Source organism: Vombatus ursinus, unplaced genomic scaffold (assembly GCF_900497805.2).
Source record: "Vombatus ursinus unplaced genomic scaffold, bare-nosed wombat genome assembly UNPS02014924.1, whole genome shotgun sequence".
NCBI classification, from domain to species: domain Eukaryota; kingdom Metazoa; phylum Chordata; class Mammalia; order Diprotodontia; family Vombatidae; genus Vombatus; species Vombatus ursinus.
Genome location: NW_020954702.1, coordinates 3,979,350 through 3,992,365, shown reverse-complemented (window position 1 = coordinate 3,992,365; position 13,016 = coordinate 3,979,350). Strand labels below are relative to the sequence as shown.

The 13,016-nt window shown below is 37.2% G+C and overlaps 1 protein-coding gene across 1 annotated transcript in view; it reads right to left on the bottom strand.

Annotated features, from left to right (window-relative positions):
* The window catches only part of DSCAM (DS cell adhesion molecule), a 778,395-nt gene that overhangs the window by 169,863 nt on the left and 595,516 nt on the right, over nt 1-13,016 (bottom strand). The window contains exon 15 of the mRNA XM_027843631.1: nt 7,660-7,827. Coding sequence (XP_027699432.1) covers nt 7,660-7,827 — 168 coding nt within the window. The remainder of the gene's footprint in view (nt 1-7,659; nt 7,828-13,016) is intronic.

Below are 13,016 nucleotides of genomic sequence, written 5' to 3'. Positions count from 1 at the left end.
TGATACCAGGGTCCTTCTCTAATCCTGAACCTTCATTCTTGACCATGTACATGGGAAAAAAACATTTTTCAATGACATTGATATTATTGATCTTTTACTCTCACAGGGCAGCTTTGTAATGAAAATTATGAAAGGGTCAGCCATACTCAGATGAGGTCACAAAACACTAGATAAAATGCAACTTTCAAGATGCAGCTGAAATTGGAGAAGCAAGTCATTTAATGTAAAGCTCATCACAGATTCTGGTAAGGAATATTGAAAATCCATTAAGCATTATTTTCTACTTACTTGTGAGAATAAAATTATTCCAAACTGTGAAGAATAATTTGAAAGGAAGGTTGATGAGTCTCATCTTTCTTTTATTTTTTTTTACTTTTACCAATTTGCATGAAGTGAGATAAACTTCAGAACTATTTCAATTCTCATTTCTCTTATTGTTAGTGATTTATTGTTTTCATGCGGTCAATTGATTTTTTTTTTAAATTTCTGAACTCTCTGGTTCCAAGGCACACACCTAATTGTGCCATTGTGCCATCCCTCACTACCTTCTTTCCCACAACCTATGCCTGCACTATGTATGGCGAAAGGATTTTGGGCATCCAGTGAAAAATGTAGGGTTGCCATTGCACACTCTCCTGTTTGTCATGTCATCTGGGGCAACCAACCATATTCAGTCTGTCTCTAGTCTAACTTATCTGCAGCAAGAAGTTTACAAGTTGTGCAGGTCTGTCATAACCCATCCATTTTAATCCTCCTTCCTTGAAGTCTCCCTCCAGATCTACCTACCCTTGTACACTATGATGTTGGGAATGCCTGCTCCACAATAAACAAACATGCTTTTTTCTTAAACCTTTTCCTTTTTCAGTCCTTTCATCTTTTGTCACTCACTGAAACCTGGCTCCCTCCTCATGACACTGACTCCCAGGTATACTTTCCAGTGTAGATTATACTTTCACTCATGCCCCCTGACTTACTGATCTTGGTAGGGGAATTGGAATACTCCTTTCTCCCTATTGTGATTTCTAGACTCTTCCTTATCTTTAGGCAATCCATTTTCCCTTGAGATTCATGCTATTCAAATTTATCACCCAATCCAAAGCCTATTGCCTATTACATAAACACCCCCAGGACATTCTACTTCCTTCCTCAATTACTTCAGTGCCTGGTCCAGAGTCTTTCTCTCTGTACCAACTCCTGCCCTCATACTTCAACACATATATTGATGCTCTCTCAAATTCCCTAACATTTTCCAGTTCCTCAATCTAGTCAGTTCCTATAACCTACTCCATCATTCCATATGAGATGCATGGAGATGGCCATACTTTTGATCTTGCTATCACCAAGTTTTCCTCTATCATATTGGTGAACGCCAGGATTCCTTTATCTGATCATAATATTTTTCTACCTCCTTTGATCCCATGGCATGCTTCCAAAAGGAGCTGAAAAAAAATCACAAGCTGCACTAAGCCTACAAATTTAGGCTACATGATATCTCAACTGGGTCTTCATTGAGGCAAGGCAATCTTTTATACCTTTCTAATGTACTTACTCTTCCACAGTGGCTATTCCAAATTTTTCATCCCTCCTCAAGCTTCCCACAACACTCCTTCCCAATGAGGGGAATCTTCTTAACTTATACCTCAAACACACACACACACACACACACACACACACACACACACACAGAGTTGAAATCATTTACTGAGAGCTCCCTCTTTTCCTTTCTTTCTCATTTCACATTACTCAAATGTGTTACCCTACTGTCTCACATGAAGAGGTGGCCTTTCTCCTTATCAAGGCAAGTTCATTGACATACATCATTGACCCTGTCCCTGTTCCCTGTCTACAAGAGACCCAGTTCTTCTGTCATATCTTTCTGTCTCTGTCTTTGTCTCTGTCTTTCACTCTCTCAATTGCTTTCTCTCTCATCTTCAGTCTCTCCTTATCTACTAACATCTTTCCTGCCTAAAAACATGCCTATTTCTTCATTTCTTGTCATCCTTAAATAAAAAAAGAATTCTCACTTGACCATTTTCACTATCTTCGGATTTACCAATGTTTTTTGTTTTTTGTTGTTAATCTAATGACTTTGTCTCAATCCTTATTCTTCTTGAAGTCTTTGTAGCATTTAACACTGTTGATCACCCTCTTTTCTTGGATAGTTTCTCCTCATGAGTTTTTTAATAATACTGCTTTCTTTTGATTCTCCTCTGACATGTATGATCTTTTTCAGTCTCCTTTGCTAGATAGTCATCTAGGTCATGTCCACTAACCATGAGTGTCTCCCAAGGTCTATCTTTGTCTCTTTTTTCTTCACTTTCTGTGCTATTTCACTTGTTAATCTCATCAGCATTTGTGAATTTAATTATCCTCTCTACCCAGATCTCTGTGAAATCTTTTAGACAGTTTGACTACATAACATTAAGTTTACAAGATGGTGTGATTTCTTTATAAGAGTTAACTTCATCATCTCTCTGGGCTACAGCCTGAACTTATTGACTTGATGTGGTCATAAGATGTTCTACCTGGCCATAAGCCTAGTATGAGACCAGTCTGGTATATGTGGTCACTGACATAGGACTTTCCAGACTTTCCAGAGGATGATGACTGACCCTGTGTTTTCTCCTTACCATGGACTTTGGAAACCACCTTTTGCAAGCAAGTCAGAATGATTATGCTAAATGTAAGTCCAACCAACTGTAGAGAAGACTGCTTTCTCTGGCCTGTGAAGTGCTTTGGGAATCTCACTTATTGGCATCTGTTAACGTTGCCAATAAATTGTCACGCTCAGAAACTTTGTGCCTCAGTTTTTCTTCATTGCAGGTTTTTTTTGGTTACATTCCCAACCTTTTTTTCCTGGCCTCCAGGCAGGAGGCAGCCACAAATTCCCCTTTGGAAATATTAAATTTGATGTATTTTAGACAGCTCAACTTTATTATGTCCAAATCCAAACTCATTATCTTTTCTCCAAAACCTTTCCATTTTCTAAACTTTCTTATTACTGTCAAAGGCACCATTATCCTTCTAGTCACCCAGACTTTCAATCTCAGTGTCATCATGATACTGACCCCACATTTCTTCTGTATATCTAATCTATTGTCAAGTCTTGCAATTTTTACCTTCACAATATCACCCACATATGCACTTACATAGCTACCATGTGCATGCATCCCTAACTCAATAAACTTTAGTGGCTCCATTATATCCAGGATTAAATACAAGGTGTTTCATTTTCAGTCAAAGCCTTTTGCAGTTTCATGAATTCCTACCTTTCTGGTCATATAATTTACTCTCCTTCACATATTCTGTGATCTGAAAATGACATTCTATCTCCATTCTCTATTTTTTCATTGTCTGTCCTCCAGACCTGAAATGCTTCCCTTTCTTACTCTTCTCGTGGTACTCTGGATTTCTTCAAGGCTTAGTTCAAATTTCACCTTCTGCAGATGCCTCTCCTGGCCCACCCTATTGTTAGTACCATTTCTCTGAGATTGTTCACTTTCAACTTACACTCTAAATATCTTGTATATACATTGTTTTATATATGTGGTCTCACCATTAGAATATGAACTTCTTGAGGGCAGGGACTATTTTTTTTCTGTCTTTCTTCGAATCCTTGGCACTAAGTACAGTGTTTAATAAACATTAATTGATTGACATTTAATTTCATTTGAGAGAGCCCATCTACCAAAGCAAAAGCAGGATTGTGTGAGTGTGTATTTATTTTAAAAGAGTTTTACTTATGCTTGCAACTTCATAAGTTAAATGAGTGGAAGTTGAATGTAAAAGATAGATTGCATAACACAGTCCAGCAAGTGTTGATCTTCAAATCAAAAGGCACTCCCAGATAGAGCTAATGAATGTGAATCAGCAATCTGGCAATAGTCTAAGAAAGACAGTGGTGTGTAAATGATCAGACATAGAACAGAAAGGTTGTTCACCTGCCCTCCTGCTTGGAATAAGAGACACTGCCATGGCAACTGCCATCTGAATCTGAGGCCAAATAGAAAGGGAAATTAAAGCATTATCATCATTAAGTAATAGCTAGTTCCAGCAGCCATGGCCCATAGCAAAATGAAGCACAAATTCAGTCACTGTATAGAAAATGTCTGGGGTTGGTGGGAAGGTGGCATGAGTTATGATTTTTAAAAATCTCAATTGCAAAGTCTTTCATTGTTAGTGGATAATGTTCCCCCAAAATTTATTATTTTAAAATAATAATTATACTGAAGCAAAGGGGATTTTGCTCAAACTGGAGATCATTTGAAGATCAATAATCAGGTTCAAATTTATCAAGTACATGTGACAGATGGACATTTATTTATCTGGCACTTATAATAATTGCTTTAAAGTTTACAATAAATTTTATATGAATTATCTCATTTGGGCCTCACAGCCATTCTGAGGTAGGTACTACAGGTATTACTATCCCTGTTTTGTAGATGAAGGCATTGTGGCTCAGAGAAATCAAGTGTTTAACACATAGCCATGCAGCTGGTAGGTGTCAGGGTTGGAATATAAACAAAAGTCTTCTAACTCAAGTTCCAGTGCCCTATCCACACTATCAAGGTACCACTAAGGAATACAGAGAACTGTAAAAATTCATAGTTCATTAATCTTTACAAAATCATTTGGACATAAGAAAGGGGAAAACAAAACAAAACAAAGTGTTACAATGATCATTGTGCAGTTTGGGCAAAAGAAGGCTGAGTACTCATATGAAAAAGTCAAGGTCACATATAATAGGGGAAAAAACTGAATAGAGGGTCCAAACCCAGGCTTTTTTTGTAATCAAGTATTTAAATATATGTACATATTACATACATTCTTATTGTTTTTACATTCTATCCTTTAACCTAGTTTTCATGGTTTCATGGGTTCTATAAAAACCAAGACAACTGCACTGTCCCACCCACAATTATCCAAGTTGCCCTTTCCTACTCCTAAGCAACCACAATTCTATTACCCTACTTATCTCTTGGTTAAGAACGTTAACCAGTCACCTACAAGAAAAGCAGTGAGAATTCTCTGATTGAGATTCCATGAAATTAAGTGAAACAATAGAAAAATAAAATAAATAGAAAAATAAAATTTATTTTAGTCTTTCATTTGAACTCTGTTAGTACTGAAAAAAATATATATGTATATATGTATATCTGGTCTTAGATATGTGAGCTAAGTAGGAGATAGCTTGGTGTAATTAATGAAGCACTTAACAGATATTCAGAGACATGGGTTCTATTCCTAGTACCACTGCTTATCAACTGTGTAAACTTGGGCAAAATATGTCTCCACTATGGGCTCAGTTTTCTCATTTGCAAAATTAGGAGGTCAGCAAAGACATCGTTTAATGCTAAAGACTCAGTTGAACAAAAACTGCAGAGAAAACTTCAAATAAGTTTGGCATAAATTAGGTATAGACCAACATCTCATACTATATATCAAAAATAAGCTACAAATGAATACAGGGCATGATACCATGAGTGAACTAGGGGAGGAAGGAAGAAATTACCTTTCAAATCTATGCATAGAGGAAGAGTTCATGACTAATGAAGCAATAAAAAGGATCACAGGAAATCACAGCAATTTGTATTATGTAAATTTTAAAAAGATTTTACACAAACAAAACCAGTGCAATTAAAAATTTGAAGGGAAACAGGTAATAGGAAGAAAAAAAATAATCTTTATAACAAATTTCTCTGTTCAAAGCTGTATATCCAAGATATGTTAACAACATTCAAATTTATAAGACTGCCATTAACTGATATATAAATGGTCAAAGGATATGAATGGCTATCTTTCTTCTTCTTCCCTTCTTCCTTCCTTCCTTCCTTCCTTCCTTCCTTCTTTCCTTCCTTCCTTCCTCCCTTTTTTCCTCCCTCCCTCCCTCCTTCCTCTCGTTCTCTCTGTCCCTCTCGCTCTGTCTCTGTGTCTCTCTCTCTCTTGAGTTTCCATATTCTTACCCAGACTAGAAGTATACTGGCCACTCATTGGGCCCACTCCCGCTGTTTATCAGTATGGGAGTGTTGACCTACCCTGTTTGCCCCCCCCCTTAGGTAATCTGGTTGCCCTTGCTCTCAGGAGCTTATCATATTTGTCATAGACTTAGGGTGCACACTGAATCAGTTCAGCATGCTGTAGCTCAGAATTCCTGAGCTCAAGTTCTAGTTTCCACCTCCCAAGTAGCAGGACTTATAGGTATGCACTATCATGTCTAGGTAATAGGTGGTTTTCAAAGAACAAAATCCAAGCTATCAACTATAACATGGAAAATGCTCCAAAATGACTAATAATTAGAGAAGCACAACTTAAAACAGCCCTGAGATTCCATCTCAGACCTGTTAGGTTGACAAAGATGATAGAACAGGTAAATGACAAATGTTGAAGGGACTGTGGAAAAATAGGTACTTCTGCAAGTGTAAGTATGAATTAGTCCATCCATTCTGCAAAACAATGTGGAATGATTACCCTAAAGTTATGAAATTGTGGATATATTCTTTTTTACCCAGTTTTACCATTACTTTGGGGGTATCAAAGTGATCAAAGAAAGAAGAAAAGGACCTATATGTACAAAAATGTTTATAGCGGCTCTTATCATGGAAGCCCAAAACTGGAATCCAATGACGTGTCCTTCTATTAGGGAAGTGCTAAACAAATTGTGGTATATAAATTTAATGGATATTATTGTGCCATATAAATTATGAAATGTATAGTTTTAGAAGAAACTGAGAAAACCTGCTTTTATAAGTCTGATAGAGTGAAGTAAGCAGAAGTAATAAAACAATTTATACTATGTCACCAACTTTATAGAGAAAAAATAACCTTGAATAACTTTAAAATTCTGACCAATAAAATGATAAATGATAAATCCAGAGGACTGAAAATAAAACATACCTCCTGCCAGATAAGTGATGGACTTAAAAATGTAGAATGAGACATATATTTTTGGAAATTGTGGTAATTTATTTTGTTAAACTATGTTTTTTTTTCCATTTTATTCTGTTTTTCAATGAAGGGAACAATGGGAAAGAGATAAATACTTGTATAAATCATTTTAAAAAGAAAAAATTTTGTTGGTTTGGAAAAAATGGCCTGGGCAACTAAGTTGTGTAGTGGATAGAATGTTGGGCCTACAGTCAGGAAGATAAATTCAAATGTGACCTCAAACACTTAGTAGCTGTGTGAGCCTGGGCAAGTCACTTAATCCTATTTTCCTCAGTTTCCTCATTTGTAAAATGAGTTGGAGAAGGAAATGGCAAATCACTCCAGTATCTTTGCCAAGAAAACCCCAAATGGGGTCACAAAGAGTCAGACGTGACTGAAAACAACTAAACAACAACAAATAAGTGACAACAACAACAATGTAATAATTTAAAAACTAATTTCCATTTGAAATTAGTATCCAAAATACATGAATGCAGCTAATCAGTCAGAAGAATCAGAATATTGTCTGTCTTTTGTAGATACAGAAACATGCACTCATCAAAGGCACTAAAAAGGACACTTGTAAAGATATAGTTATGCTATGAAAACTTATTTCCCAAATAGGTTAGCTCATTCATGAAAAGAAACAGATATTAGGTAAATGGGATTTTCAAGCCCACAGAAATAGCTGGAATGCTGTTTTGAGTTTTAAACAAGAAAAAAGCCAGACTGTACCTGCTTCATCAGCTGTAATGGTGAGCTCATTGCTGGCTTCACTCTTGCCAATTCGGTTTTTGGCATACATGCGGATGCTGTAGGTGGAGGAAGGATGGATATCAATGATGGTGGCCGAGTTCAGCTGAGGGGAAACATCTTTGGTTCTCTGAGCAGAATCCCAGGAGTCTTTTAGGTTTGGGTTTTTTTTTTTCAAAAAAGAAGAAATAGAGACTTGAGTTTTTTTCCCTGACTTTAAGATTTTCATAAATGATTTTTATTACATATCAAAGTGAATTCTCAAGTACTAAATATCTTAAGTTATTAGGTAAAGTCGGATGTCAGCAAAGAAACAACACCACACCCATGGATCATGCTTTAGCAAATGAAGGGCTTCCAATTTCATTGTATTCAGGGAGGAATGTTTGAGGGAACACAGTACATGATGAATTTTAGTAATAATGGTGAAGAAATAGAAGTCAGGAAAACTGAAGCAAGGAGAGTAAAACAAACAAATATGTAAATAAATGGGAAAACAAACAAATACTTTTTTTAAAGCCCCAAACAAGCATTTAAAGATTATCCAGAATGTTAAAAAGAATTAGAGTGCAAAAAAAGAAAAAAAAAGCCTGCTTCTGCTGAGTCTTTGAAAACTACAACCTTCTTTCCCCAATTAAAGAAGAGCCAAAATGAAATAGCTACTAAAAGGAAAATAAAACAAAGCAAAACAAACTCCCACTGTCTAATTAACTTCCAGTTCTCAGGCACATAGTGGGGGAAGTAAATAGAGCATTGGACTTAGAGTTAGGAAGATCTGAATTCAAATTTTGCCTCAGGCAGCTGCCTAGCTATGTGATACTGGGCAAGTCACTTACACTCTCTTTGCCTCAGTTTTATCATCTGTAAAGGAAAGTAATTGCACCTACCTACTAGGGTTGTTGTGAGGATAGATGATGTTTGTAAAGTGCTTTGCAAACCTTAAATAGTTATAGAAGTCATTATATAAATGACAGCTCTTTTCATTATTTCACTTAAGTATCATTTCATTGAATCTAATGACTCCATTAGTTAATTAAATTAATTATAACTAAGTGCCTAATGTGGTCAGGACATTTTGTTACTGGAGACACAAAGACAAACGTGAAACAGCCTCTGCCCTCAAAGAGTTTACTATGCTTATTACTAGAGAAGAGAAGGATCACTGATCCTCAGAATGTAATTTTAGCTAGAGTAGGCAATTGCAGCATATTTTGTTTACTGTTCACATAATAAATATCTGGTGTTAGTATAGTTTATTACAATATCCAGGATTTGAAGTAGTTCTGGAGAAGGAGTGGTAGTATTTTAAGTCTTCTATTGACTGCATCATTTTCCACTCTCTCTGAATGAATACAAATGCCTTCTTCTCACTGTTCTCTCTTTGCCTCCTTTCCTCTTTTGCTCTTCATTTTTACGCATTAATGGATTAGTAGAGGGTATTCTCAGATATGGGTCCTGGGGACAGATAAACCACCCTAACTCCTTTTTCCAACCCTCAGCCCTCACCATGACACTGTATGACGATGCAATGGAAAGACCATTGGGAATGTCTGTCCATTCCAACATATCCAAACTGTTGAATTCCTATCAATCCTTTAAAGCCCAAATCAGACTCCAACTCTTCTAGAAAATCTTCACTGGTGTCTCCTCTCAGTAATGTGCCTTCCCTCTTTGACCTCAAATAGTGCTTTGCTTACACTTCTTTGATCTACTTGTGAATGTGCCATATCCTTTTCCTAGAATGAAAACTAGGGATGGGGACTGGATCTTATTTTTATTTTGTGTCTGATCTACCTAAATGAATTGACAGCAACTATCCTGTGAGACCTTGGAAATATCTCATGATTTATTTGAGCCTCTTTTCTCATTGATAACCTGAGGAGGGTCAACTTGATATTGCAGAGAATTGGCCACTGAGCCCAGTGTTTATGAACATACACAGAGTGCCACTGATGCAATTCTCCACGTGGAAGAGGCTAGGGAGCTCACTTCCAGGAGAGCCATGATTATATGTAATGGAAGTGCCTTGAGGAGATTTTGGAGTATTTATATACATTCTGTAACTGGTTTAAGTCCACTTACCACATAATGAAGAAAAGCCTCTTTGGCTGCAGTTATAGAGTCATAACTGGGGAAGGGGGGCAATCAAAAGGCACTAGTTGTCCTTGTCCCTTTCTCTTCAGCTGCCCTCCTTGTGGTTTGACATCTTCCAGTCTGCATTCTGGTAAGAGAGGAGAGACAATGCTGTAATGCCAGATGTTGGCCTGTGAATAGGGATCTCAGTTCTTTTTCTCAGGGTTTGCTTTTACATTTAAAATGAAGTAGATTAATCTGGAAGCTGTGACCTTTAGAGTTTGAAAAGTCAGCAGAGGGAGCTACCTGAAGTCCAAAAGCCAAGGAGTCAAACTTGTTCTGGGTTTTGAAGCCAATCCAGTATCAATGCCTTAAGAAGTGAGGAATGACTTTCAGGATGGTTAAAGAGAAAAGGGCTCATCTGACAGTGATTCTAATGCTGCATTTGGAGGTGAACTTTCTGGGACTCATTGCATACAGAAGTTGGCTTAAGGATGAGTAGGCTCAGATTTCACTCAGTTTGGACCCACCAAGTTCACATCCAAATGCAGCACTAGCACCATTGCCAGAGGAGTCCTGATCTCATCTACCATCCTGAAAGTCACTTCTCACTCCTCAACACATTACTGCAGGACTGACTACAAAATCCAGCATGGACTTGACCCTCAGACCCTGGACCTCTGCTGGTTTGTTCTCCTTACTTTTCAAAGCTCACAGGGGGTCATAGCTTCCAGATTAATCTCCTTCACCTATCATGAAAAAACAAAACCAAGGAAAAGAACTGAGGTCTACAGGTAGCCTTATAGCATTATCTCTCTTCTCTTACCAGAACACTGATAGACCAGGAGAAGTCAAAGTATAAGGAAAGCAACTGAAAAATAAGGGACAAAGCCAACTAGTGCATTTTGAATGTCCATACCACCTTCCATCTCCTTCTCCTCCCCCCCACATACCCAGTTCTGGTTCTGCAGTCTTAGTTAATCAAAGAAACTCCTCTTCATCATGTGACAAATGGACTGGAACCAGTTACGGAATGTCTGTGCATGCTCCAAAAGTCTCTACAAGGCACTTCCATTATGTGTCAACATAACTCTTCCAGAAGCAGGCTTCCCAGACTTTTTCACTTGAGGAACTGCATCAGAGGCACTCTGCACACTCTCATAAAGACTAGGCTCAGCGGGCAGTCCACTATTGCAGAGATAATCTCCAAAGTCACTCCCACATCAATAATTCTAGGATGTTAGTTATAGAGTTCTCACAATATATTTACTGCTGTAAATGGGATTATCTTTAGAGGGTTGTCTAGAATTGTTAGAGAAGACCCTCAACCCACTCAGAGGAGCAATAGCTTCAGGATAATATATCATTTTTACCACAACTCACTATGGAGTCCTGGTTCTCAGATTTACAGGTTTGCTTAATAGCTTCCTTGCTCTTTAATCCTTAATTAATTAAAGATAAGAAAAGATTTATTTTTTGGGGAATGGGGTAGTGAAATCGAAATATAATCTTTGTGGAACTTTTCTGTAACTTACAGCCTTCAGGTTGCCTGAGGTACTGAGAGGTTACATGAGTTTCCTTGGTTACAAAATCAGTATAGAATTTTCTTGCTGTATCAAAGTGTGTAAGTTCCAGATAACTGTCCAGTTTTTGCTGAAATCTATGGTTAAAGTGACTCATAAGCTTTACAGTTCTTCCTACTCCCACTCCACTAGAATCAGCAAGAATAGGAATAATAGAAAGCTGACACCCATAGCCACATTAGAAATGCTGATCTTAACCTTGACTTGTCTTCACAGCAGGACAATTTTCTGGAAGATCAGACAATGTTCCTGCTTCTAGGTTAATTGGGTAATTCTAATTTGTGCTTGTCAACTATATATTGGACATATCAGTATTAGTTACTTTGGTCATAGAAATGGTTTATTTTAATGGCTTCACATTTAAACATCTCCAACTTTTGATCATTACCTGTGTATCTTAGATCAAAAAGTCTCTGAATTTGTGCAGAACCATTCTTACTTTCTTCTTTTTAAGCCCATTGTATATAGTCCAATCAGAAAATTTTAGGATAACAGTGGTAGGTTTTGCTCTTTTTCTTCTAGACAAAGGACCTATCAGTCTTTTGTTCTCAAAATATATGTATGAATCTAAGAAAGATCCAATTATAATAGGAAACCTGAAAAACTTGGTTTCAGGCATTTAAGAATTAAATTCCCCACTAGAATACTGAGGGATGGGTGATCAGATTTATGACTGGAATATTATCTAATCCAGCCCACTCTTCTAAATCAGATTGTTCTGAAATTATCTTTAAATACTAGATTTCTTTGTAATCACTAAAGAAGGAGTTTCCATCAATTGCTCATTGTGCTATCTTACCTAGGTCTATCCTCCTTAATCAATTTCCCATGCTCCACAATTTGTCCTTTTCCCCTTCCCCATCAAAACTTTTCACTCAGGGACAGGATCTCAGTTAGTTATTAGGATAGAAGGTAATCTGATACTAAGCAACACAAACATATAAATAAAATATTATTTATTTCTAACACAATGCTTCATCAAAGGAATGACTATCTTATAATAGATTTTCAGCAGGCAAATGGGCAGATATTTGGGGTGAAATCTTTCTATAACCCTTCTCAAGACGTATTACAGCAGTACTGTCAAACTCAAATAGAAACAGATCCCTGTAGCCACATATTTACTTTGTTGTTACTGTTGTTCAGTTGTTTTTCAGTTGTGTCTGACTCTTGAGATTTTCTTGGCAAAGATGCTGGAGTGGTTTGCCATTTCCTTCTCCATATCATTTTACAGATGAGGAAACTGAGGCAAAACAGGGTTAAGTGACTTGCCCAGGGTCACACAGATGGTAAGTGTCTGGGACCAGGTTTGAACTCAGGAAGATGAGTCTTCCTGACTCCAGGCCTGGCCTTCTATCCACTGCACCACCTAGTTGCCTATAGGGCTTGCTTAAAAAAACCACAAATTTAAATTATATATGCTATAGTACATTTTTGGTTGCTTTTGTTAAACATTTTCCAGTTACATTTTAATCTAGTTTGAGCTGCATTCAGTAATTTTCCTGGCCACTGCAAAATGTGGGCAGATAGTTTGCCATCTCTGGATTACAGGTAATTGCCTACCCTGCCTATGAATATGATCAGTTCTATAAATTTTTTTTTTAATTTGAGATCTACCCTCAGATCTGCTTTTAACTTGGTGATGATCTCGGAACAAGAAACGTGCCTACATGTGACTCAGTT